Genomic DNA, 25,014 nt, shown 5'->3' with positions numbered 1-25,014 from the left:
GAACATAAGTATATCATATGACTCAGATGTTCTCCTAGAGGTATATTCAGCAAAAATGTTTATAGATATGAACAGAAAAATAGGTACAGGCATTTATTTAATTTATTTTTAAAGGCTTAATTTATTATCTTAAGTTCAGGTTAGACATTTATATAACTTACAAGATGATCCTCCCCGATAAGTCCAGCACTCACCTGACATTATACATAGTTACTACAATATTATTGACTATTTCCTCATGCTGTATTTTACATACCTGTTACTATTTTGTAACTGCCAATTTGTACTTCTTAACTCCTTCACCTTTTTTATTTTTTTAAAGCAGTTTTAGGTTCCCAAAAAAATTGAGAAGCAGGTACACAGGTTTCCCCATATACACCCTGCCCCAACACAAGCATAGCCTCTCCCAGTATCAACACTACCCACCAAAGTGGTATATTTGTTACCACTGATGAACTTACGTTAACATACCATAATCATCCAAAATCCATAGTTTACTTTAGGGTTCACTCTTGGTGTTGCACATTTTATGGGTTTAGATAAATGTATAATGGCGTGTATTCATTATTATGGTATCACACAGAGAATTTTCACTCTTCTAAAAATCCTATGTGCTCTATGTACTCATCCCTCCTCCCCTCCACCCAATTCCTGGTGACCATTAATCTTGTAATTCTTTCTGTTATTTTGCCTTTTCCAAAATGTTATATAATTGAAATCATATAATATGTAGCCTTTTCAGATTGGCTGCCTTCAAGTAGCAATGTGCATTTCAGGTTTATCCATGTTTTTTCATGTCTTAAAAGCTTATTTAGATTTAATGCAGATTAATTTCCCACTGTTGAGTGTGCTACAGTTTATCCATTCACCTACTGAAGAACATACCGGTTGCTTTCAAGTTTTAACAATTACGAATAAGGCTCTTGTAAACCTCCATGTGCAGTTTTTTGTATAGATAGAAGTTTTCAGCTCCTCTGGAGCATGAATGATGGATTGTGTGGTGAGATTGTGTTTAGTTTTGTAAGAAACTCTCTTCCCAAGTGTCTGTACCACTTTGCATTGCCACCATCAATGGATGAAAGTTCCTGTTGCTCCACATCCTCACCAGCATTTGGTGCTGTCAGTGTTCTGATTTTTGGCCATTGTAATAAGTGTTTAGTGGTCTAACATTGGCATTATAATTTTTATTTTCATCATGACATTTGATGTGAAGTATCTTTTCATGCGCTTGTTTGCCATCTATATATCTTTAATAAGTTTTCTGTTAAGGTCCTTTGTCCATTTTTAATTAAACTGGGTATGTTTTCTTGTTGAGTTTCAAGAATTCTTTGTATATTTTGGTTAACCATCCTTTATTAGATGTGTTTTTTGCAAATATTTCCTCCCAGTTTGTAGGTTGTCTTATAACTCTGTTGACATTGTTTTTAGAAGTTTTTTTTTTAATTTTAATGAAGTCCATCTTATCAATTACTTCTTTTATGATATGTCTTTTGTTTTTATTTAAAAAGGTATCATCATATTCAATGGCATCTAAGTTTCCTCCTGTGTTATCTTCTAAGATTTTTATAGTACTGTGTTTTATGTTTAAGCCTATGAACCATTTAGAGTTCACTTTTGTGATGTGTGTAAGGTCTGTCTGTATGTGATTTGGTATTTTTTTGTATGTGTTGTCCATTTGTTCCATTATCACTTGAAGAGACTCTCTTTGCTCTATTGTATTGTCTTGCTCTTTTGTCAAAAATCAGTTAATTTTATTTTGGTGGGCGTCTATTTTGGAGCTGTTTATTTTATTTCATTGATCTATTTATATGTTCTTTCACCCAGTACCACACTGTCTTGAATTTTGTAGGTTTACAGTGAGTCTTAAAGGCAGGTAATATCAGTCCTCCAGCTTTGTTCTTTTCCATCAATATTGTTTTGATTATTCTGGGTCTTTTGCCTCTCTACATAAACTTTTGAATCAGTTTGTTGATATTTATAAAATAACTTGTTGGGATTTTGATTAGGATTGCATTGAACCTGTAGATCAAGTTGGGAAGAACAGACACCTTAACAATATTGAGTCTTTTTATCCATGAACATCTCTTCATTATTTAGTTCTTCTTTGATTTCTTTCATCAGAATTTTAAGGTTTTCCCACTGTTTCAAAAGAACCTATGCACCTCAATGTTCATAGCAGCACAATTTATAATAGCCCAGTGCTTGAAGCAACCTAAGTACCAGTCAGTAAATGAGAAGCTCAAAACACTGTGGTACATTTTCATAATGGAACTCTACGCAGCAGAAAGAAAGAGGGAGCTCCTACCCTTAGCTACAGTATTGATGGAACTGGAGAGCATTATACTAAATGAAATAAGCCAGACAGTGCAAGACAAATACTATGTGATCTCACCTGTAAGTGGAGCCTAATCACCAAAACAAACAAGCAAGCTAAATATAATCAGACATTGAAATAAAGAACAAACTGACAGTAACCAGAGGGAGCGGGGAGTGGGATAATGGGGGGAAGGAGGGGAATGGTTGTCAAGGAACCCATGGACAGAGCCAAAGTGGGGGGTAGGATTGAGGGTGTGAGGTGGAGGTGAGTGGGGCGGGGGATTGTAGGGGGATGTAAATAGGGACAACTGTAGTTGAACAACAATTAAAAAAAGAAGAGTATTTAAAATAAAAAAAAAGAATTTAGTGGCTTTCCATACAGAACTTGTTAACATTTGGTTAGGTTTATATGTAAGTATTTCATTTCTGAAGGGTGTTAATGTGAATGGTTTTGTTACAGGCATGTTTTTAACATCTTTATTCATTATAACTAAACGCTAGAAACAAGTATATATCAAGTAATAAGGTTATTAGGCTTCTTTATCACAGGTCATGTGAGAAAAATAAAAATATTATATCAGAATAATTGATCATTAAATTTAATTTTGAGATTCTTATCAACTAAAAGAAAATGGGGTTATAGAAATTATATTATTCAATAATACAAAACAAGTTCTTTGGATACTAGATGAAAAGTATTGTGTAAAAGTTTAATCAATATAAGAAATAGCACTGATTTCAAAACAGTCATATATTTTAGTTGTGAAAAAGAGTCAACTGTATTTTAGTTTTGATTTGTTTTCTAGTTGAAAGATAAGAGCTGCTCAAAAAGCTTCTGGAAACAGGGGTAAAAAAGAACATATTCAGTATCAATTACCAGATATGTATTATCGACTTAACCAAACCTTTTCTTATATTTTCTTCATTGATACTCCTTCTCCTCTTAAAAAAATCCAGAATAACCTTTCCACTTTTGAATTATATTTCAAACTTGAATGATGTCAGGCAGAAAGCAATGATACACAGCAAAGACTCTAAAATGAACAGAATATGCACAGTGGCATATTTCTCTCATTATAACTCTAACCCACCATTGGACTTTCCAGGTTTGTAAACCACTGACTGAAACTGATTATTCAATAGCTTATTCTTGCCTGTAGGCAGATAACAACTGTGTAACATTTGATTACTTTGATGACCTTTTTCTTTCTTTTCCCATTGAGAGGATAAATTATTGTGAAAAAAATCTAATCTTTCACTCAAAGGTCAAAAATGCTTCATTCTGACTATAATTTATTTTCAACAAGGTGAAAGAACCATCTTGTCCCCCCTGACACTTGACAAGCAGGGCTTTTTTTCCCCCTCTACCAGTTCACAACTGTAATTTTTTTGCAATCATGAGTTTGATTCTATAGTTCCATTTAAATGTTAAAGGGTAATTCCCAACTCAGACGTTTCTGTGGCCACAAGGACTGATTTGTATAAGATTTTGCTTTTTCTTGAAAACAAAACTATATAAAAATTGAGTAATATGCATTGCTTTCCTCCAATAACACTGGTTTTCTTCTTTTTTTTTTTGTCTTGTCTTTTTCTTCTCTTTGTTCTGCTCCTTTGCCTGCTTTTTGCTCTCACAACTCCGTCTTTCAGTCTCCTCTGAGTCCCAGCTTTGAGGTATGTACTGAGTGTACCTGGTACTGGCTGTGCTTCACTACCTTTTGCAAACCAACATTTTAATAGTAGGCTGTCATCAGACAATTATCTGCATTAATTCTATAAAAGCCATCAGGTCAGAACTTAGCTCAAAATTGTATGTGAATTATAATTCTTAATAATTTAGCTGAAAATCCATTTTATTGAACTGCAAAAAAGAACGTATTTTTGTTGTTGTCTCTTCTTATTGTTGTTCAGGTTTTCACAGTCTTTAATTAGACAAAGAGCAGTGCAGGCATTAGAGTAATAGATCTTGAATTGTTCAATGAAATTTTGCCCTCAGGTAACCTGATTCCACTACATCTGTGTCTTTTCTGTTAAACTGAGCGAACTAAATAGAACAGGATACAGTCAGCACTCACTTTACTCAGTAACATGTTAATTGAAATGTATGCATATTGGAACTCTGTCCTCATGCCACATAGCATTAAACCGTGTAAACTGAGGTCATTATCTCAATATACACAGATTTTGGTTGGCACAGTAAGGCACAAAACAAGGACTGTCTGTAAATAAATATAACTTTTTCAAGAAAAGGAACTTTTATTCCTTAATGCGTTATCACAGTCCATTTTTAAAAAGGATGGTATGCAAATGGAGATCTCAAGGTCTCAATCTAAGAAGAACTTATATATGGAAAAGACACGAATTTCCTTCATAAATTTTTAATTAAGTCCTCCTCCAAAATTGGCATTTTATTTATCTTAAGCAATTAATAATGTGAGCACAGAGAAAAGACATTTAGGTCAAGTGCTAAAGTAGAGCATACAACAGGGCTCTTATGATAAGTTGTTTGCCCAATTGACATGTTAATATTTAGTTTTCTTTATTTCTGTACCTCTTGGAAATTGAGAGTTGACATATTGTTATTTCCCTCATGAGACTAAAATTTCAGATACATTATTAGTGTGCATTCTAAGATGGTCTTGTTAAAGGAACTCTAACAAAGGAAGCTAATGAAAACACAACCAGCGTGTATTCTGGGTTAAATAAAATTGGTAAGTCAAGATATCTTTATTTATAAGATGTAAAATGAAGAAATCTGCTTCAATAATAGTAAATTCCTATGCTTAGAAAAATTATCTTAGTTTAAAGTGTTCCCTACTTAGAAAAGTCCAGGGTGAAAGGTCAATAAATGTAATTTTTTACATTCTTGTACATTTAAGTTTTGTAATTGACAGTGCCTTCCAGATATAATTTTAAATGTGAAGTAGTCTCTCCCTTCAAATTATCTTTTGGGAATCAAGCCAGGGACAGATTGTGTAAAGGAGGACTGACAAGAAGTCTGCTTTTCTGTGGAAGTCACACAACTTAAAGGCAGCAAGGCCTTTACATGATAGCTCCTGATAGAAACAGGATGTGTTTTCTACATAAGCTTAAGCTCTTGAACTTGCTTATACCTACTGTGCTCAAAAGGTAACAAACTTCTTTTTTTTCTCTTTATAAATGTCTTAGAAGAAGGTGATGCATAAAATCTGATGAAATATTGAGAGAAATGTTTCAGTGACAATTATATGAGCTACAGAAATGTTATAGAAATCTGGTCCTTGTCCATATTCAGCATGTTTTGTAACTTTAAGATGCAAAAGTGTACAAACGTAGGTCAGTTCTCTGTCCTCATGGAGCTTGCATAAATGGAAGACATGCAAATATAAATATAGTACCTCTGTCACCTTCTCACAGCTTTCTGGTGTTACATCACAATGATATAGATTAATTTACTTAATCTACTGATTATGTTTTCATTTTTTTATTTTAAACAATGTGAAATAAGCATTTTTGTATTATTTTTGCACATTTTGGAAAGTATTAGTAGGTTTCTCAATAAGCATTTCTGAATGAATTAGTAGGTTATATTCTTAGTAATCAAATGACTAAAGAATTTATACTTTTTTTGGCCAAATATTCTTCAAAAAATAGTAAAAGTTTAAAGGACAGTGTGTGAGATTTTCTATTTCCATATACTCTTCCCAACATTTTGTTATTTTGAAATGGTGTTTTTTCACCAATTTGATAGGAGAAAATATCCCTACCTAAATATTATTTTCATTGGAAGATAAAGAGCTTTTCATATATTTATTGACTATTTGTATTTCATCTGTGGTGAATTGCTTGTCTCTTTTTCTATTGACATGATTATTGGTTTCTTAGAATTTTTATGAGTTATGATAGCAATTCTCTGTCTAATAATCTATAATGGAGGTATATTTTCCATTTTATGTGATTTTGATGTCATTTTCCATGTTAACATTTTAATATAGAGAAGAAATATTTTTACTCATTCTTTTATTATATATAAACTGTTGAAAATAAATGAATATGAGCATAGTAACCATAATATTTTTGTCAAATTGTTGAGGAGAGTGGTCTCTTCTTGAGATAAGGAAGCTTAAGTCAAAGAAGAAAATGAAGTGGAATATAAAACACTAGTGTCCTTTGCAATCACAGGGAACAGTTGATGACAAATTTTTTTTAAACATAAGTTAGGCCTTATGGATTTTTAAATTTAAGAATATTACTGAAGTTATTTGAAATATTTTTACATGTCCTTAAGGAAGCATGTCCTATTATAGCTTTGGTGGGAAGGGGCACTACAGAGACTTTGTTTTTGGTGAAATTAATTGCTTCTAGTCTCATTGTCTTTTTGGTAATTCTTAATATTCAGACTGCCTTAAAGAAATTATTAGGAAATTAATTGCTCATTGCATGTTTTCCCTGTGTTCGACTATTTTATATGCTCACTTTTTGCATCCCTTAGTTGTTATGAAAGTTAGACAATATTCAATTTAATGTTTATGTTAGAGTGCATATTTTTAAATAATAACTTGACACAAATTGCTATTATTTTCATATAAAGTTTACTGACTCACATTTAATTAAGACAAGTATTGTACTAAACGGAACTTTTAGCTATATACTTTCCTCCTCCCAAAATGACTAATGTGTTTACTGTTTTTGTTCATTTAAAACAATAATAATGAAGATAAAAGAATACCAGTATTGCATTTTCTATTTATAACTGGATGTGATCCTGATATGCTTTATAATACTTAAGGTAAATTCTTTTCAAATAAAAATAAATCTATTTCTAATCCTGAATGAAACTATGATGATACTTCTGGCCAAATGAAAATTTTCCGGCATATTTTCCAAAGTAGCAAAAGTCCATCTAGCAGTAGAGACTTTAATTGTTACTCTTATGTTCTGGAGTTCCAGGAATCCTGGTGATTCATCTGAATTAAGAAGCAATTTTTCCATTTAAATATGCACTATGACATCCATATAGTACATTTGCCAAATATTACAAGATTTCTTTTGATGATTGTATAAACTAGTTCTCCAAATTCAAACCTGGGCAATGTATCCTTCTGGTGCTCAGAGATCCAAGAATTCCTTAACCCACACTTTTCCACCCTATGGGAGTCAGAAGTGTAGCGGTGGATTTGTGAAGATGGAGCCCTACAGTAAAACTAAGCTGTGTGGTCTACCATACATGTGCTACTAATCAGCTTTTGCCTGATTTCATTTAGAGTGGCTGGTTTGTCATATGTACATTCATGATGGGAACAAAAACTTCCAGATGCGTAATTCTAAATGTAAATACCACAAGAGAGTCCTCATGAACTCCACTGGGGCATGGGAGCATAATATACCATTTACATACACTGATAAACATGTAGGTCTTAGGAACAAATGGGTCTTTAATGAAGGCTCTGAAGGTCTGTGCTCTCCTCAGGAAAGGTACATGGCTTCCATAACACTCCCCACAAGCCATGCCTGAAGACAGAAAACATTGCTTTCCACCTTAAGGTACAAAACAGCACCTCCCGCCCCACCCAACCTTTTCAGCAGTTAATATGCCTAATGTCTATCTGTATCCATCTAATGTCATGCCAGACCTGGCCACCTTTCACTCCTGTCCCCTTTAATTCCTGACCAATTGTGACTACTTAGCTCCTAGCTGAGTAATATGGAAAAGAGATAGCTCATGTTTATGTTGAGAGTTTATGTGTCCTCATGATGTCCCTATCCTAAATAAATAAAGTAAAATAAAGGTTTGTGTAGAAGAAATAATAATGAGGCATGAAGAAGGTGGAAGATGAATTGGTACTATAAATTAGACTTTTAGAAATGATAAATAACTCAGCTTCTAATGCTTCATCTGTTGCAGAAATATTTAAGTATATTATTTTACTTGATCCATTAGACATGGTTTTCTAATATTTGGTTCTATTTGTCAGATGAATTCTCTCCCTTCTCAAGAAGAGTGAAAGTGTTGCCATTTTGATAATAAATATAGTGAAATGCAAGCTAAAACAATGTCCAGAATTTATAAACAAATATACACCTTTCTCTAAATAGCTGTTTTGAGTGGTATCAATTTCACTGTAACTAGGCACTGAAAATACCACTGAGTGATACAATTTCATTACATTAGTACTTTTCTGTTTTTTAAACTCAAAATTTTTTTGGTAGGTAAAGGAAAAGAAATCTCTTTTTCCTCTCTTGTTTTTAACTGAGTTGCAATAAAATGTAGTCTTTGGTTCTACCATGTTGTTTCAGAAGCATGTGTGCTCATAAATATACATTGCTTCGTGTTCACCATTGACTGTTACAAAGCTAACATTTTATTAATTACTTTAAAGTTTTCCCTATGGGCCACTTTTGAAGGGAGAGGCTCTAACCTTTGTAGTCCTGGACTATTTATATCATGCTTTTTCCAGCTTCTTCTTGGTGTTTCCAATGCAGTAATCAATGGCATAACCTTTTTCCAGATTATTTCATTCAGCGTTCCAGTGAACTCATAAAACCAGGCCAGGATCCTGTCAATTTTAGGTAGAATCAAATATTATCAAAATATATGTCCCTAAAATTGCTATTGTTGATATTTTCACATAATCTTTTTTACCACCCAGTTCATGTTCTGTGTGAAGACCAAGTCTGACTTGAAACCTCTGAAGGAGAAGGTGTTGACATGTTATTTTCTTCCTTTTTTTACTGTGCAGAATACCTAGCTTTAAGGTTGCATTTCCTGCAAGTAGAAAGAGAGGTACTCATTCTTATATTATGTCTCCTTTTTCCTCCAGGATCCCACAGATTTGTAGGACATTAGTAACTGACATTTTGAAAGAACAATGCCTGTAATTTGCAACAATTCACTAGCAGTTCTTGAGCCTTCCCTGCAAAGGGTGGATCACTTAAGAAAATAGTAAGGTTCCTTTGATGCTCATTTGTATTTACTTAAAGAGAATGAAATAATATAGAAGTTAATAGAACTTTCAAGACTACTTTAGCACTCAACAAATCCAAATCACCTTGTATTTTTAATGAGATTATATGTTATTATGGTGAAACTTTCCCAAATTGCTACAAACATTAAGAAATGGATTATCCACTATAAAATATAGCAGCTATCACTAAGCAGGGGACATATTTTTTTCTTACCCTGTAGCAATGCTTTTTAGTGTTATGAAAAAGTGTGGATTAGCTTTTATTTATGCTCTGCACTTAGGGTATACAACTGAGGAGCCAAACTCCTTTATCTGGCACACTCCACAGTTAGTTCAAGGAATGGAGAATCAGAATTGTAACAGAATAGCTTTGAACAGTTTGAAATTCACCAAAATTCTACCCTCTACTCCGGATAGGGTTTCAGGGCATGGAAACATGGGTGTTCCTATGTGAACTCAGTTCCCCGGGGGTCTTCAGACTTGTCTGTTGCCCAAGAACTGGTTTGTACTGGAAATTCCCTGACTTTCCCTTCAGGGGCAGTATGTTCATCTAAGTGTTGTTGAAAGGAGCTGATTATTTATTTTTGCTTCAGAAAGTTGCCAGCAAGCATCACTCTGAACATTCACAGTGATGTTTTACTAGCTGTGATTATGGGTGAGGTTCGATAATCATTTCCAAGTAGGATAAACAGGTTTCAAAGTATATAAAAGAAATGCTAAGCAGTCTCAAAAGAAATTTAATAGCTCATAATACTCACTGTGGTCATTGCATGCAAGACTACTTCAGTGTTCACACCAAATGCCTCTCCTTCAGGAAGCTCCTTTTCTGAACGACCCCTTCACCTACACCACCAATGTGGTTTGTCTTTCTTCACATTGTCATGCATATGAGCACTTGTTCTATGAAACAGTTTCCAGAACAAAATCGTTAAGATCCTCTCTTCATGGGACTTATTATATTCCATTGAAGGGGTACAGTAAAAAAAAAAACAAACAACCCAATAAGCAAATAGGTAAATAAGTTGCAGGCTGCAATAGTGACTCATGAAGAGACACGATGATGTGCAGAGTAACAAAGTGTGAACAGGAAACGGTCAGTAAGTTAGGTGGTCAGGAGGCCTCGTGAAAAAGTGATATGTGAACTGAAATCTGAACAATAAGGCAGAACCATATGAAAGAGCACATGTTATGGTTGATAGTAACAATCATCGTTGTGTCCCAAAGTCTATTGGATAGTAAACTCATTGGGCACAGGGAATAATATTTACAGTTTTTCAGCATCCTGAAGCATCTTGGTTGGGCTTTCAGTTGTAGGATTTGCCATAGGAAACACTTGTTAAATCAGATCCATCTTAATGGCAGTAGGAGAAAACTAATGTAAGGTACCGTTCTGTCTGCACACATCTTTGAAGGTTAGTCTGAAATGCTGGGTATCTTCAGATTCCTGGAATAAAGCACTAGTGTTTCGTTGCATCTGTTTTCACATAGTTGTGTTAGTGTCTTTTAAGCATGACAGCACCTGAATAGGAAAGTAGGCAGCCAACTAAGTGATGCTTACACAATAGAAGCTGTTTATTCAGTTAGTCATTATGTTCTAGAAAACATGCATGACTCATATACTATCCTCTGAGCAAAGACAAGCTGGGTGAAAGTCTCTTCTGTAGGTCAAGGTTGAAGGATTCACAATGTTTTCACATTGCATTTTGGCATGAGAGCATACCATTAACTATTCTCACTGTTTCCTATGAACTCTTCCTTCATGTCTTAAAATAAGGGGAAGAAAATACGTTCTATTTTTATAATGGTATAAAACCAGGGAATGTGAGAGGTGGGAGGGACTAAGGAGAGAAAAATCATTATCATCGTCTAGTCTGGATTCTAGAAAAAGACTACCTAAATTCATAGTTCTGGTACTTACAAGCTGTGTGATCTTAGACAAATGGGATTTGGTTTCCTTATCTGTAAAATGTGGATCATAACACAGTGGTCATGGGGTTTAAATGAATAAATGCATGTGAAGTGCTATAGAAAGAGTTTGGCACATACGAAAGTTATAAAAAGTGTCTTATGTCTAGCTCAGGGGTCTCAAACTCCCCATAGACCAGGTTCGTTACCCAAATGAATTGACTGGCAAAATGTTTCTACTTTTTTTAAGAGTTGCCTGTATTTAAAAACAGTTATTTCATAAAAACAATTGGATTTTACTCCTTTTGCAAAACTAAGGTCTGGAAGCACTGGGCTTACATACTTACACGGCAGCAATTAGCACTATTTGAGCACAGGCCACACCTTTTATATTGAGCCCATCTTCTCCAGTTTATCATAGTCTACACCATTCTCCATGCATCCTTGACATTGAGAGGCCACCTATTAATATTAACAGCCTGCAGGTATTTGAGCTTGCTACCTTTCTCTATCCAGAACAGAAGAGTTTAACACAAGTTCCTGTTGGATATGCCAAGGCAGGGTGAGGATCAGGAAGATAAATTCAAAGAGCAGTGGTAGTTGTAGCCAATTGTACTCTGTCAATAAAGCAAATATATCAAAGTTACAATCCATGCAATGTTAAATTATTGAAGGGCTTATGCTACAGTCTGTATTTTGAATATCTCTATTGAAATGTCTCGTCCATTTATTCCCATGCATTTACTCCGTGAAAACATTCATTCTGATGAGTTCAAGCAATGCTTATTTTTTATCAAGTACCAGGTGCATCTTCCCATTAATAGAAGGCAAATATTCTAAGACACTGTCCTTCCCTTAGATGCTTATTGTCTGATGACTGAGACAGTTCTACAAAGATTTGTCAACATATATGCTAAAGTGTTCTGAACTCAAGGGGTTGTGAAATGAATTCTAGTTAATAAATACAGTCACCGCAATAAATTCAACAAAAAAAGAAAAAAGAAAAAAGGCAGAATACAAACTTTATATATAAAAATGCTGCAGAAGTTTTCATTTGAGACATTTTTATTGTTTTTTTTAATTTATTTATTTGAATCATGTTTACTGTGAAGTGACTTTTGTCTCAGGAAATCTGACGTTTGATCTGTACGTAAATAACAGCAAGCAAACCACAGGTTAAAGCAACTTTCCTCCTCTGTTTTCTAACTTTACTAATGAAGAGAATTTGTATGCCTTGTCGGGAAATTCTTTCAGAGTCCTGTTAAATGTTTAAAGACTTGCTGGCAGTTGGAGTTTCCATAATGTAATCTAAGCAATCATTTCCTGGGAAGGTTCCACGCTTGCGAAGTCATTCATTTAGCATAGCAGTTTTAAAAAACAAATTCCATCTCTAGGAAAGCAGGATGCATTGTCTCTGGAAGTAGGTGTTCAGTGCATGTAGTTTTTCACTTTGGTGGTCATTTCAGATAAAAACAGTAGCATAAACATTAATTAGATACTTCACAAGAGCACAGGCATTTAAACAAATTTTAATCTCTATCATCTTTGTTCTGTTTAATCTCTAATTTTGGCTTTAAATTTCAGCTTTCATCATTTTTCTGTTCTCATAATCTCTTGCATCCTTGATATGATTCCTATTATGCTGAGAATACAGAGGACACCTCTATACTTTTTATCAACTAAAATTTGCCAGATCAAATCATTTACATACATCCATTCCAATACCATGTTTTATGGTAATGTCAATTCTCACAAAAGTTTCCACACACACCTGTAATTTGATCCAAAATCCTCAACTCAGGAAAAGAATTCCTAGAACCTATGGCAAATATAAAAATGTAAATGTTTGGAAGCATATCTTCGTGCGTATGCTTATTATAATTATAGAGAAAGGCATTTGAAATCTATTCTGTGAGTTCTGTTCCAGTTTTGTTCTGAACATAATACTGCAGTAGAATGAAACAAAATGTGCTTTGTTTCCAAAGCATTTCAACTTTCCTCCCTTGTCCTGTAAAAGACAATCATTCTGCAGATTTCCCAGGTTCACTAAATACACAGTGCCAAAGTTGAACAGCAACTAACAGTGGAAAACAATTTAAACACCATTTAGTTAACTTAGTAAAACTAATAAAACCTTCACCAATATTCATGAGTAATAAAGAATTTTCTTATTACCAGAGTTTACTTTAAAGAAAGATCTTATTTAAAATTCTAAAATACGGTACACATCATAATTAAATATACGAATAAGTAAAAAAATAAAATGAAGTTAATGAAGAAGTAAAGCAGTACTATATCTCTTTACTTCATATAGCAATAATGTATTACATTTTTGTTTTAAAAAGCCTGGTAATTTAAGTCAACATAATCTTTGTATCACAAGTATAGTTTCATATTGAAGTTAACTTAAAGCCCAAGGTAATTGGATTTAAATCAATGAGTTTTTTTTAAGGATCTTTTCACTTAAAATTGCCAATTTCTAAATTTTTGTCCACTCTGTAACTTGCAATATTAAGCAGAACATACTGTAATTAATGACTTTCTGACATACATACCTTCAAATAAAACTTCGCATAGCTGAAATTATGTATTTTGCTTAAAATAGTAATTGAATGTTAATTATTAGTGAAAAATGTAGCACTGGTTCTGAAAATCCTTAGAAGTGTTTGGTTGTGTTCCCATAGTTAGAAATATTTTTAAAGGGATGATTGGCTGAGGACTGAAATCATGGTTCTTAAACATTTATATAAAAAATGGTAAATATATATTATAGGGCAATGGCCCCATTTCATAGGTTCCTGTTTTTCTGTTTGTTTTACAGTTTGTTACATATCAGTGATGGCCTTGTTTTACATTCTCATTGAAGAATGGGTAAATATTTCATAAGCATTCACAAAGTCATCAGATGGTGACAGTTTTCTTTTTTGCCTTCTTAGATTTGCCTCATAATAGCGAAAAGCACATGCAAATGTATGCGTGTACACTCCCAGAAACATAGGATGTAATTTTGCAAACAAAGCTTCAGAAGGCTTTTTCACTCCTCCTTTCCCCAAAGAGTGTCTCTAATAAAATTAAACAAGTCAGTCTCCTTCCAGCAGTAGATCGGTTCCCACATGAGAAGTCACCATGCATGCACCCTGTCTCAACATTTTAAAACTTTACTTTATTATACAGAAATAGAGGCCACATTGAAAATGATTAATTATATTTGGAACTGTAAGAAAACGTAATGATTAGTAGTTCTGGTCACGCTGCTAGCTGATTGTAATTTTAAGATGTCATGAATGTCAGGAGGACATTCTTTATTAATGCTAGTAAAATCTTAAATTGCTGTTAAACGTTAAATGCTATTAAAGTCTTAATTTCTGACACTATGAAGTATGCATTTTGTGAGTTCTGGTTCTGTGCCAAGGACCGCATGAATCTCATCATCGCCTGAATATTTGTGTAGTCCAATCTCCAGGCACAAAGGAACAGCCAATTTCTTTTTCCTAAACTCATATAATGTCTTAAAATTGCTTATGTAATCCTGCCTTGAAGGTAATAAGTGAAACAACTTCTCAAGAATAATTCTGGTTCTTATAGTTTATGGCAGTGTTGATGTGAATGTTACTGTGTCGGATGAGTAGAAAACATTCAGTTTATCAGATTGCCTCTTGCTCTTCCAAACGCATTTGCCCCATGGTATAGTAAATAATCCTGTATCAAATTGGCTCTGTTAACACAGCCTAGAATTTGGTATCTTAAATTAAGGGAAATAAGTGAGGAGTGATTTGGTCAACTGTTCATATGATTTTCCAAATCTGAGAACATTTTAAGTCCGCTAAGAAAGTGTGACATCAGGTCAGCTTTTAGTCTGAGTGTTGAAACTTTCCAACTATGGAAAAATACCACTTTTCATTTTAGTCTGTGCTTAAAACTGCCCGGCTGGCTACATAAAACAGGGACCTAAAACCCTGTGGACTTAATTGTTTTTCAATCCCATTGAAGATATTTATTCAATATGTTCATGATTCTGGCTTGGCAGACCTTGTCCCATCTTTATAAGCTCCCTAGGCATCTCTGCAAGAGTTGAGCTTTTCCAGAGCAATTACAGTTTATAGTTTTCTTTTATGGAATAAATAATTGTAACTGTAATTGTAGGCATAATATCCCTAAGTAGAACCTCATATCAAAAAAAAATTTATTGCAGCTAGTGAATTTGCAAATCTAAATTTCCCCATTTGATAATAAGTAGTATTAATCTTTTGGTGCAGATAGAGATTGAAATGGATGGAAATTGTATGTAAATGTGATTTTTTTCCTCCTCTTGTCAGTAATCACTGCAAATTAGATATTAACTGAGTAGGGTGATAATATAAGAGCTCTAGAGGCAAATGAAGGCTCATGTTTTAACTTTACTATTTAGTAGCATTTGACCCAAAAGTTTTTATGTAAACTTTATGAGCTTTGATGCCTCAACTGTAGACAACAAGGCCTAACTTGTGAGGCACCTAATGCAATGAATACATAGAATAGAAGCTTAATCAATGAGATACATAGTTATAGTATTAAAAAGTAACTTGGTTTATCCTTTATTCTGATGGTTTCAAAATAAATGTATTCTTGTTATTCCTAAGTACATTTTCATGATCTCAAGAGGTACCATGAAATTGTCCAAAAACACTGAAAATACAGTTAAATGTAATTAATTTAATTTTTAAACCATATGCCTTGGGCAGATTAATTCTAAAATGAGAGACAAGAACGTACAGTGATATAATTATAACCAAAACACCAGTATTTGTTTGTTTTATATAGCCTACTAATTGCTATGTTTTCCAGTTATAAAAATGATGCTATGAATTTAACCTTTTACTTTCACGTGGTTGAGGAATCATTTTAACTCATATTTTTTCCTCTGAGGAAATCCAAAGAAATCATAGGTGTTTTTCACATGAAGTACTATGCAAGGTAGACTGGTGCCTTTACTTTTCATTTTCTATCTTCCTGAACTGCTTATATTTTTTAATTGTGTACATGTAATATTTTAGAAGATATCAGTGAAGTAATATGTGCAGTGGGGTTGAGAACCATTTTCCTTCTCTTTTTTTCCTATTTTACATTTTTCTTAAAGTTATTAAATTGCTTTTTCAAAGCCAAGAATTTTTGCAAGTTCTAGAAGTCAGGTTCAAATATTCTGATCTCCATTTCTCTTCATTTCAAACTATAAAAACAAGATAACTCAAGTAAGAAATAAAGGGGCAATAGCATTAATGAACAGAAATATAGTGTTAGCTTATATGGCTCATATTCTTAAGGATCAAATTACTAAATACGATAAAAAGGTGATTTTAAAACACATGAATTAACTATCAAGTTGCCTCTTCCATCTTATTGCTCTTTATTGTTTTTCTATCCTGTAGCAAAAGTCACCATCAGAGTCGTTTATCGGTCGAGAGAAGAGGTCAAATTCACAGTCATATATCGGACGACCTATTCAGCTGGACAAGATTTTAATGTCAAAAGTGAAAGTGCCGCACACATTTGTCATCCACTCGTACACCCGGCCCACTGTGTGCCAGTACTGCAAGAAGCTCCTCAAGGGGCTTTTCAGGCAGGGCCTGCAGTGCAAAGGTGAGAATAATCTTGCCACCAAATATTTGTCACCAGCCAAACCTTGACCCTTAAATTTCTCCTCGTCCATTTGAAATTACTTTTTTATGTGTGTTTTACAACTCCCTTGTTGATGAATTCTTGGTTTTTATTTGTTTTCTTTTCAAACCATTGTGATTAGATTGCAGGTTCAACTGTCATAAACGCTGTGCACCAAAAGTCCCAAACAACTGCCTCGGCGAAGTGATCATTAACGGAGGTGCGTAAAAAAATCAGCAGTCACATCTGTGCCTAGAAGATTGGCAGTGTTTCTTTGTTAGAGACTGTGTCAGCTGCGGGCATTTTTTTTTTTTTTTTCACTGCGTCCCCCGCATCCCCTCGGATACATTGACTCAGCCAAAAGTGAATTATGGCCTCGGTTTGCTCTGCTTTACTGTAGAAAAGCATCCATTCCAGCTCATCGAGTTCTGATAAAAACCAGAGGTTTTTCTCAGTTTTAACATAGTTAACAGCTAGTACTGAAAACAAGAATTCCAGAATCTCTACTCCAGTTCTCTCTCTCTCTCTCTCTCTTTCAATTCTCACCCTAGGACATGTTTCTTGATTTTAAAGGGAGGGGAAGGAAGAAAAAGAGAAAGACACATGGATGTGAGAACCATCCATCCTGTTGCCCCCACCGGGGCCCATCCGGAGACCTCTCCGCCTCCTCCCACCCCCACCTGAGGGACCTATAACCAACTGAGGCACATAGACCAGGGCTCCCGTTCTCTTTTTTAAGAGCCTATCCTGGTTTTTTTAGAAATGTAGAAAATGTTGGAATACCTACAGGTTATAATTGTTAGTCTCTTTTCCTCCATTTTCAATCCAAGCACTGAGGCAGAAGTTTACTTTTCTCCCTTTTTTGTCAGGGGAGGGAAGACTCACAGAGACTGATCCATTAGGAAATAATCTCCCTCTTCCTTCCTCCACCCAGTTACTTCCGTTATAGAGGGGCCAGCAGAAGTAACGCCTGCTTGAATGTGGTTGGTAGGGTAATAATATGGGTGTACTAATTTCTAGTTTTAATTTGAACATTTCATCTAAAATGTCATAGGGTGTGCCTGAGTGTAATATTGTTGTGTTACAGAGTTACATGCTTATGATTTTATAATAAAAATAGGAGTGTTATTTGTGCCAGACCCTGAATATGTGCTTCTTAACCTGAATCTTATTAATAATAAAATGAGCTTTAATTCAGCCAATTAGAAAGTATAGGAAATATTCCTTTGGGAAAACTCTAACCACATTAATTAATTTTGAAGGACTCTTAAGAAAAATGCCATATCTTAAAGGAACAGCTCCCATTTTCTTCTTGAGTAGTATTCTTCATGAATCCCTAGCTAAATATTTGATTTAGTATCTATCCTAGACTAAGTTTTCCCATAGATAATGACTTTTTTCTACCTTCACTCTCTTATCAGTTTTATGATTCCTCTAGAGAGAAAAATGGTGATATAAGCCCAGAGAAACAAGTTGATTTTTTTTTTTTTTTTTTTTTTTTTTTTGCTAAAAGGCTGAAGAACAAGTGATTATCTTTCTTCTATAACTTACTTCTGTAGAAGAAATATATACCTAGTAGAAGAAGAAGAAGGGAATTCTCTCCAGGAATACATTCCCACATTAGTTTGTGCCTTGGAGAGTCATGCATGAATTAGCTGCCAAAGTAGAAAGTTTGGCAATTTTCGCACTTTCTGTGGCATGTGATATTAACTTTAATCAGGCCCAAAAAATGTAGTGTGCTCTTGATAACTACAACTAAGGGGAAACAGTGTTATTTTGGATATTACTAATTACTTTGCAATTGCATTTTCCCAGACAGCCAGAAAAATCTGGTAAAAGGTGAATTTTCCAAAGTTGGCAGGCTATGATCTCTAATCAATTTATTTTGAATTTAAAAATAAGTGCTGTGTATCAATAAGTAAATATAATTTATTGCATTACTATCAACTGAATTGATAGTAGTTAGTTTAACTTCAAATACAAAAATATCTAAGGTATTTAAAAGATGCTTGTTATGTGACCAACTTAATATATTGGAATTCATGACTTAAAAAGTCACTGGAATCGCAAGAATCAATCACCCTGAGTGGTCCTGCATGTGGAAGTTTCCCTCATCTTCCCAAGTATCTCTTTTTCGCACCAGGGCTGTGAAACCGAAATACGATCAGTTTCCTTCTCCCCTGTGTGTGGCATCATTTTGCTTCCTAGTACTTCACTTTTATCCCACCCTCGTCTTTCTTCCAAGGCTCTCCATGACTTTCATGTTTTTAGGCTTAGGGGCATGAAAAACAAGTACCTGCTTATAAAGTGATACAGGGGTGGGCAAAAGTAGGTTTACAGTTCATACAGAAAAAGACAGATAATGATTATTGCAATATGTTTCGTAACCCAGTTTTGTGTACTCATAACTATAAACCTCCTTTTGCCTACCCCTGTATATTCATCCTGCCATATCTTCAGATAATTATGAACTAAATTTTTTGAAAAAGGACAGATAAATTCTTTAAACAGGTACTTTTTTAGGGCTTCTGGTTGATTTGTTTTAGAATTGCCTAACCTTCTCTTAAGCCCTGGCTCCAGGATTTCAGGCTGATCTTCACGGGTGCAAAACAATTTTTCAGATTTGCTTAGCCCCGGAGCTGAGTCTGACGTGGTCATGGAAGAAGGGAGTGATGACAATGACAGTGAAAGGAACAGTGGGCTCATGGATGACATGGAAGAAGCAATGGCCCAAGACGTTGCGATGGTGATGGCTGAGTGTCAGAACGACAGCGGGGAAATGCAGGATCCGGACCCAGACCACGAGGACTCTAACAGAACCATCAGGTGAGGGCCGCAGTCCCAGCCGCAGTCCCAGCCGCAGTCCAACAGTGGCACTCCAAGTGGTATTTTTGAAAGCTCTTTGATACTTTCATCTGCTAAAAATGAAAGTTCAAGTGCGTGTTTATCTTGCTTGTGAATGAGCTGTGTGCCCTGGACAACACAGGAGAGCCCTTCCAGTTAGGAGGTCCGGATCCCCTCAGAGAAGGGCGGTTTGCATCCTGCCCTAGCATTGCCTCATGCTGTGGCCCATTTTATTTTGCATTGTGAGGGATTCTCACATTTGCCATCTACACATGTACTACTAAATTAATGTTCATTCAGTGCTCATTGTGTGGAAAATGCGAAGATAGGGGGCACACCTCAGCAGACGCCACTTACTTTATAGCTGACTCCTGTTACAAATATTGCGTGTGTCTACCCCTTACTGTACTTGATTTTATTTTAGAAGGATATGAAATTTTACATTTGTGACCTAGTCCTCTATACTTTTTAAATTACTAGATGATCTCCATTTTTTATATCTGGGGTCAGCACACTATAGCCAAATCAGGCTACTGCCTGTTTTGTAATAAAGTTTTATCGGAACATAGTCATACCCATCCATATCGTCTATGGCTACATTTTACATTTGCAAAAGAATCGTCAGAGTTAAGTATTCTACAAAGCCTAAAATATTTATTACTTGGTCTTTTACAGAAAAAATTTCCCAACCTCTGATTTATAAGTGTATTTAAATTTTTGTGTCCATTTTGCAAATGCTGTGTTCACTGACAAACTGAAATTGTTCATTAGACAAAAGTAATAAAATAATTAGATTTTTTTTCCATGTAATGGAATAAAGTATATTTCTAAGATACTGGAATATATTAGCCTTATGGCCCAACTGTCTTTTAAAGGTGTACATTTCTTTAGTATGAGAGGGGAGCTATAAGGGTGTGTGCTTATATGTATATATGCGGGCTGAGGAGGGAAGAAGAGGAGACATAGAAAAGAAAAAGAGATAAAGGACTGGCATAATTCCATGGGCAACAGTTATTCAAAACACAGTTTAAACAGTAGATTCTAATTTTTATGTAATTATTCAGAGAAACTCGAATTAATATGAAATGCTATTATCTACAAATGATTAATATTTTGCCTGTAATAGGTAGTAAGTAAGCAAATGAGCTTTCATGTGTGATTCTAAATACTGTGGCCTCAGCACCCTAAGACAGTAATCTATCATATTTACCCCAAAATTGAACCCCATATAGTTTAACAGCCAGGGGTGTCCAACCTGCAGCCTGCAGGCCGCTTGTGTCCCAGGATGGCTATGAATTGTGCCCCACCGCAAAATCAGAAATTTAGTTAAAACATTAATTTTTTTTTGCAATTTTTTTTTGTGATTACTTATTGCAATGTGGTTAATGTGTGACCCAAGACAGCTTGTCTTTTTCCACTATGGCCCAGAGACTCCAAAAGGTTGGACGTCCCCGGACCTGAGGTCTAAGGCACTTATTATCCTGCCTTGGGATTTTTAAACTGTACACATAAAATACATATCACTCTTCAGAGTAATCCAGGTGCTGAACCATGCTACTCTGACAATACATTTCACTAAAAATGGAATCTGAAAATTTTTTTACTTTCACTTTGAAATAGCTGAAATTAGGTTTTATGCCGGAAAAGATCTCTTTCTAAAAACATTTCTTTCTTGAAATATTTTGACTTTTCAAGTCCATCAACAAGCAACAATATCCCGCTAATGAGAGTAGTACAGTCTGTCAAACACACGAAGAGGAAAAGCAGCACAGTGATGAAAGAAGGGTGGATGGTCCACTACACCAGCAAGGACACACTGGTAAGATCCACAGTAAGCAATTTTCTTTAGCGTTGCTAACGGCCTGTGAAGACTGAGGGATGTCTGAGTTACCGGGAGCAAACCTCACTGCAGGCATGGCGTGGGGTCAGGGGGAGCACATTCACAGTCTCTGGGTGTCAAAGGGAGTTGATTAGGCAACGGAGTAAGAAAAAAGTGTGCCCAGCCATCTCAGGGGAACAAGATCATTTACCTCTGTTACTCGAGAAGACCTTCAGACAACTTCAGGGCCACTTGACATTTTGCAGCAGTCGTGAAAATGGCAGTGTATGCTTTCAGAATGCTCCTCTGTGATTCAGAATTTTTTTAAAACAATACTGCATTTTATGGAGGAAAAGAACAATGATAACTATTACATATGCTTCTTAAATCCCTAATTAAGTGTTCACTTAAAAACTGACCTCCCCAGGAATACAGTAATCCCACTGTTAATTAAATAAAAGACAACACATTTTAATTTTTTAATGTAATCTGAGCTGCTCACTACTCCAGATTTTCCTGATAGTTGATGAACAAGGTTGTACATGTACGTAAGAGAAAAGTTTGATCCGTGTTTTAAAGTTAAATTAATTGGCATTGGATGATAAAGTTTTTTGTCAGTTACCGGTAGTGTTTTCCTCATTACCTCCTATCTCTAGGATACCCATTATTTCATTAGATTAAAGAAACCTATAACCTAATTATTTATAATCTCAGTCTTTTGTGCTGGAGAGAGATTTACATGACTTAATGCATGGCTCAATTCAACACCATACAGCTCTTCCTAGACATGATGTAAAATATTTAAAGCATATTTTACTTATTTGACTGATCTAAGGTTGTAGAAGAGACCAAGAATAATGTTAGGACTTTTTGTCAAAAAAGATGATAACACCACCCCCCCAAAATGGAGGATGTGCCTAGGATGAACAAAGGACCTGATCACCAAGTCATAAAAGTTTAGAGATCTGTAGAGAGCCTAGGAGAAGGTAAAGTTATCCGATGCATTCCCCTCACTTTGATACCATGGAGTTAATCCTACCCTCCAACAAAATGTTCTTTAGTTCTGTGGTAACCAGAGTTCTTCCAGCTCTAATGGAAACCAGAATACCTGGCTGGGACAGCATGGCATTCCTTATGTTCTAAAATAATGATAATGTATCAACATTGCTTCTCCTGCTAAACCTTTCTATTTTGTTACAGACTCCACCTTTATCAGCAGGCAAATAACTTTAAAAAGGGTATTTTCTATTTAGTAGGCATGCACTAAATGCCAGGCCCTGGGCTGGGTGCTAATAATACATCATCTCCTTTATTACTCATAACTGATGTAGATGTGGAAAATTATCACACATTTGCTAAATAGTCACCTCCTAGAGTATGAAATCGAGTATGAATCTTTCATGCACTTACCCTGTCAAATCTTGTCCTCAATGAGAAATGTTTTTATTTTATCAGTATTGGATATTTTTAAAGTTTTTAAAAGGTCCTGAATCTAACTTCTGTTTCAGCGGAAACGGCACTATTGGAGATTGGATAGCAAATGTATTACCCTCTTTCAAAATGACACAGGAAGCAGGTACTACAAGGTAAGTAAGGGTGGCTCTTTCCATGATAGGGGCTCATGCCCCCTCTACATGGGAATGAAGAGTATCTGAAATGCAAAATAGTCCAACAGACGTGACTGATCTTGTGCTTGCTCTAAGAGATTTTATTTTTCTTCTCTGTCCTTTAACTTTTGGATGAGTCAGGTTGTGAGCCATGATGGCTGCCAGGGAACGTCAGACTTCCCTGGGGAGTGCTCTGGTCCCGTGGGATCCTAGGGGGGGAGGTGAAGCTAATTGACTATTTTAGCAGAGGTGTGTGATTTAAACAGAAAATTCAAGGTCACCACAGATTAGCTAAAAGGAAATTACATCCAGCTTTTTTTTTCTTTTGCTTCTATTTCCTTTCTCTGCAGTCTTGCAGCATCACCAGGAGTAGTTAAGAAACCTTGTTTTCTCCATGCATTGACTATATTCATAAGGAGCCCTTTGCTCTAGAGAAAAATTTGGCAGCGATTTTCATTCTGTCTCTACATGAAATAATACAGGGGAAGCATAACACATCATCCAGTAAAACATGGTTCCAAAAGAATTTCATAGTGAAAACAGTTTATACTTTTTCCTTCAAACTTGATGCAGGCTTGGTTGATGTCGATATTCATGGCCACTTTACACAACTCTAATGGAAAGAGGATACCTCGTTAATTTTTTAAATAAAAATATATATTTTGAAAGTTATTGTGACTTAAGTCACTCCATACCTTCTGGAAGACAATGTGGCGATTAATTTTTTAATACTAAAGGTGTACTTAAAGCAACTGCTTTTAAAACTAGTCACTGTGGTTTTCCTCATTAAAACTATTCACTTGGCTATACTATTATATTAACATGCATCAAGTCAAATTATACAAATCATTTCCAGTGCTTTAAAGAACTGTTAAAATTTAAAAACAGCCCATGCATACCTAAGGTATCGTAAGTCCACCTCACTTGTTACAAAAATTATCATTTATGTTCTAAGTCCTATTTTGAGGCAGGTTCAAAATCATTATTCTTATTGATATGTATCCTTTGCCACATCAACATAGTGAAAAAAATCACTTATAATTTTTTCTGGGAAAATAAGATGATTAGGTATTTTAAAATTTTGCTCAGTAATTGTCTGTGTTTCACAAAACCATTTATATAAATGACAGCCATTTGTAATGTCATTTCTATGTTCACAGTTTGAATGTTATTTGAAAGTTTACATATTTTTGGTAAACTACGTTTGGCATATTCTTTCTTCCACAGGAAATTCCTTTATCTGAAATTTTATCTCTGGAACCAGCAAAACCTTCAGCTTTAATTCCTAATGGGGCCAATCCTCACTGTTTTGAGATCACTACAGCCAATGTAGTGTATTATGTGGGAGAGAATGTGGTGAATCCTTCCAGCCCGCCCCCCAACGGCAGTGTCCTCACCAGCGGCGTGGGCGCCGACGTGGCCAGGATGTGGGAGATGGCGATCCAGCACGCGCTCATGCCGGTCATTCCCAAGGGCTCCTCTGTAGGTTCGGGAACCAACTCTCACCGTGAGTCTGCTGCTTTTCTGTCCGTAGAGCAGGAAAAGAGAGCCTTCTGGGATATGATTTAGTTTATTTGATAATATATAATATATATTAAGATATTTCATTCACTAGATTATCTTACTTTTTATTTTTATTTTACAATAAAATTTAAACAAATTCATGGAAACCCAGATGGAAAACTAGAGCCATTGGTCATAAAAGACAAAGTATTCTTGAGCCTGACCTGGAATGCCAGTTGGGCTATTTGCAGACCTGACTGAACGTGCTTCCTAAAAACTACATAACACACTGCTCTGTGTGTACATGGTGTGCAGAGTCCTCGGAAAGTCTTGAAAATTTTATCTCTGGAACAAATCTGTGTCATTAGTAGAATGAGATAGAGTCTATGAAACTGGAACCAGGATCAAATATTGAGGGTGAATTTTTAGAAATACTTGACAGGAA

At 35.2% G+C, this 25,014-nt stretch overlaps 1 protein-coding gene across 3 annotated transcripts in view; it reads left to right on the top strand.

The window, feature by feature from the left end:
* The window catches only part of PRKD1 (protein kinase D1), a 316,057-nt gene that overhangs the window by 243,257 nt on the left and 47,786 nt on the right, over positions 1–25,014 (top strand). For 2 of the 3 annotated variants that reach the window (XM_054577898.1, XM_054577900.1), the window contains 7 exons: positions 3,964–3,987; positions 16,568–16,778; positions 16,939–17,016; positions 19,418–19,622; positions 21,336–21,459; positions 22,968–23,045; positions 24,294–24,573. In XM_054577898.1, the coding sequence (XP_054433873.1) occupies positions 3,964–3,987; positions 16,568–16,778; positions 16,939–17,016; positions 19,418–19,622; positions 21,336–21,459; positions 22,968–23,045; positions 24,294–24,573 (1,000 nt within the window). The remainder of the gene's footprint in view (positions 1–3,963; positions 3,988–16,567; positions 16,779–16,938; positions 17,017–19,417; positions 19,623–21,335; positions 21,460–22,967; positions 23,046–24,293; positions 24,574–25,014) is intronic. The other variant, XM_054577899.1, reaches the window with a different exon arrangement.

Source organism: Pteronotus mesoamericanus, unplaced genomic scaffold (genome assembly GCF_021234165.1).
Source record: "Pteronotus mesoamericanus isolate MK-2021 breed Mesoamerican mustached bat unplaced genomic scaffold, CSHL_Meso_final contig_46, whole genome shotgun sequence".
Taxonomy (NCBI): domain Eukaryota; kingdom Metazoa; phylum Chordata; class Mammalia; order Chiroptera; family Mormoopidae; genus Pteronotus; species Pteronotus mesoamericanus.
This window is presented reverse-complemented; position numbering and strand designations above follow the sequence as displayed.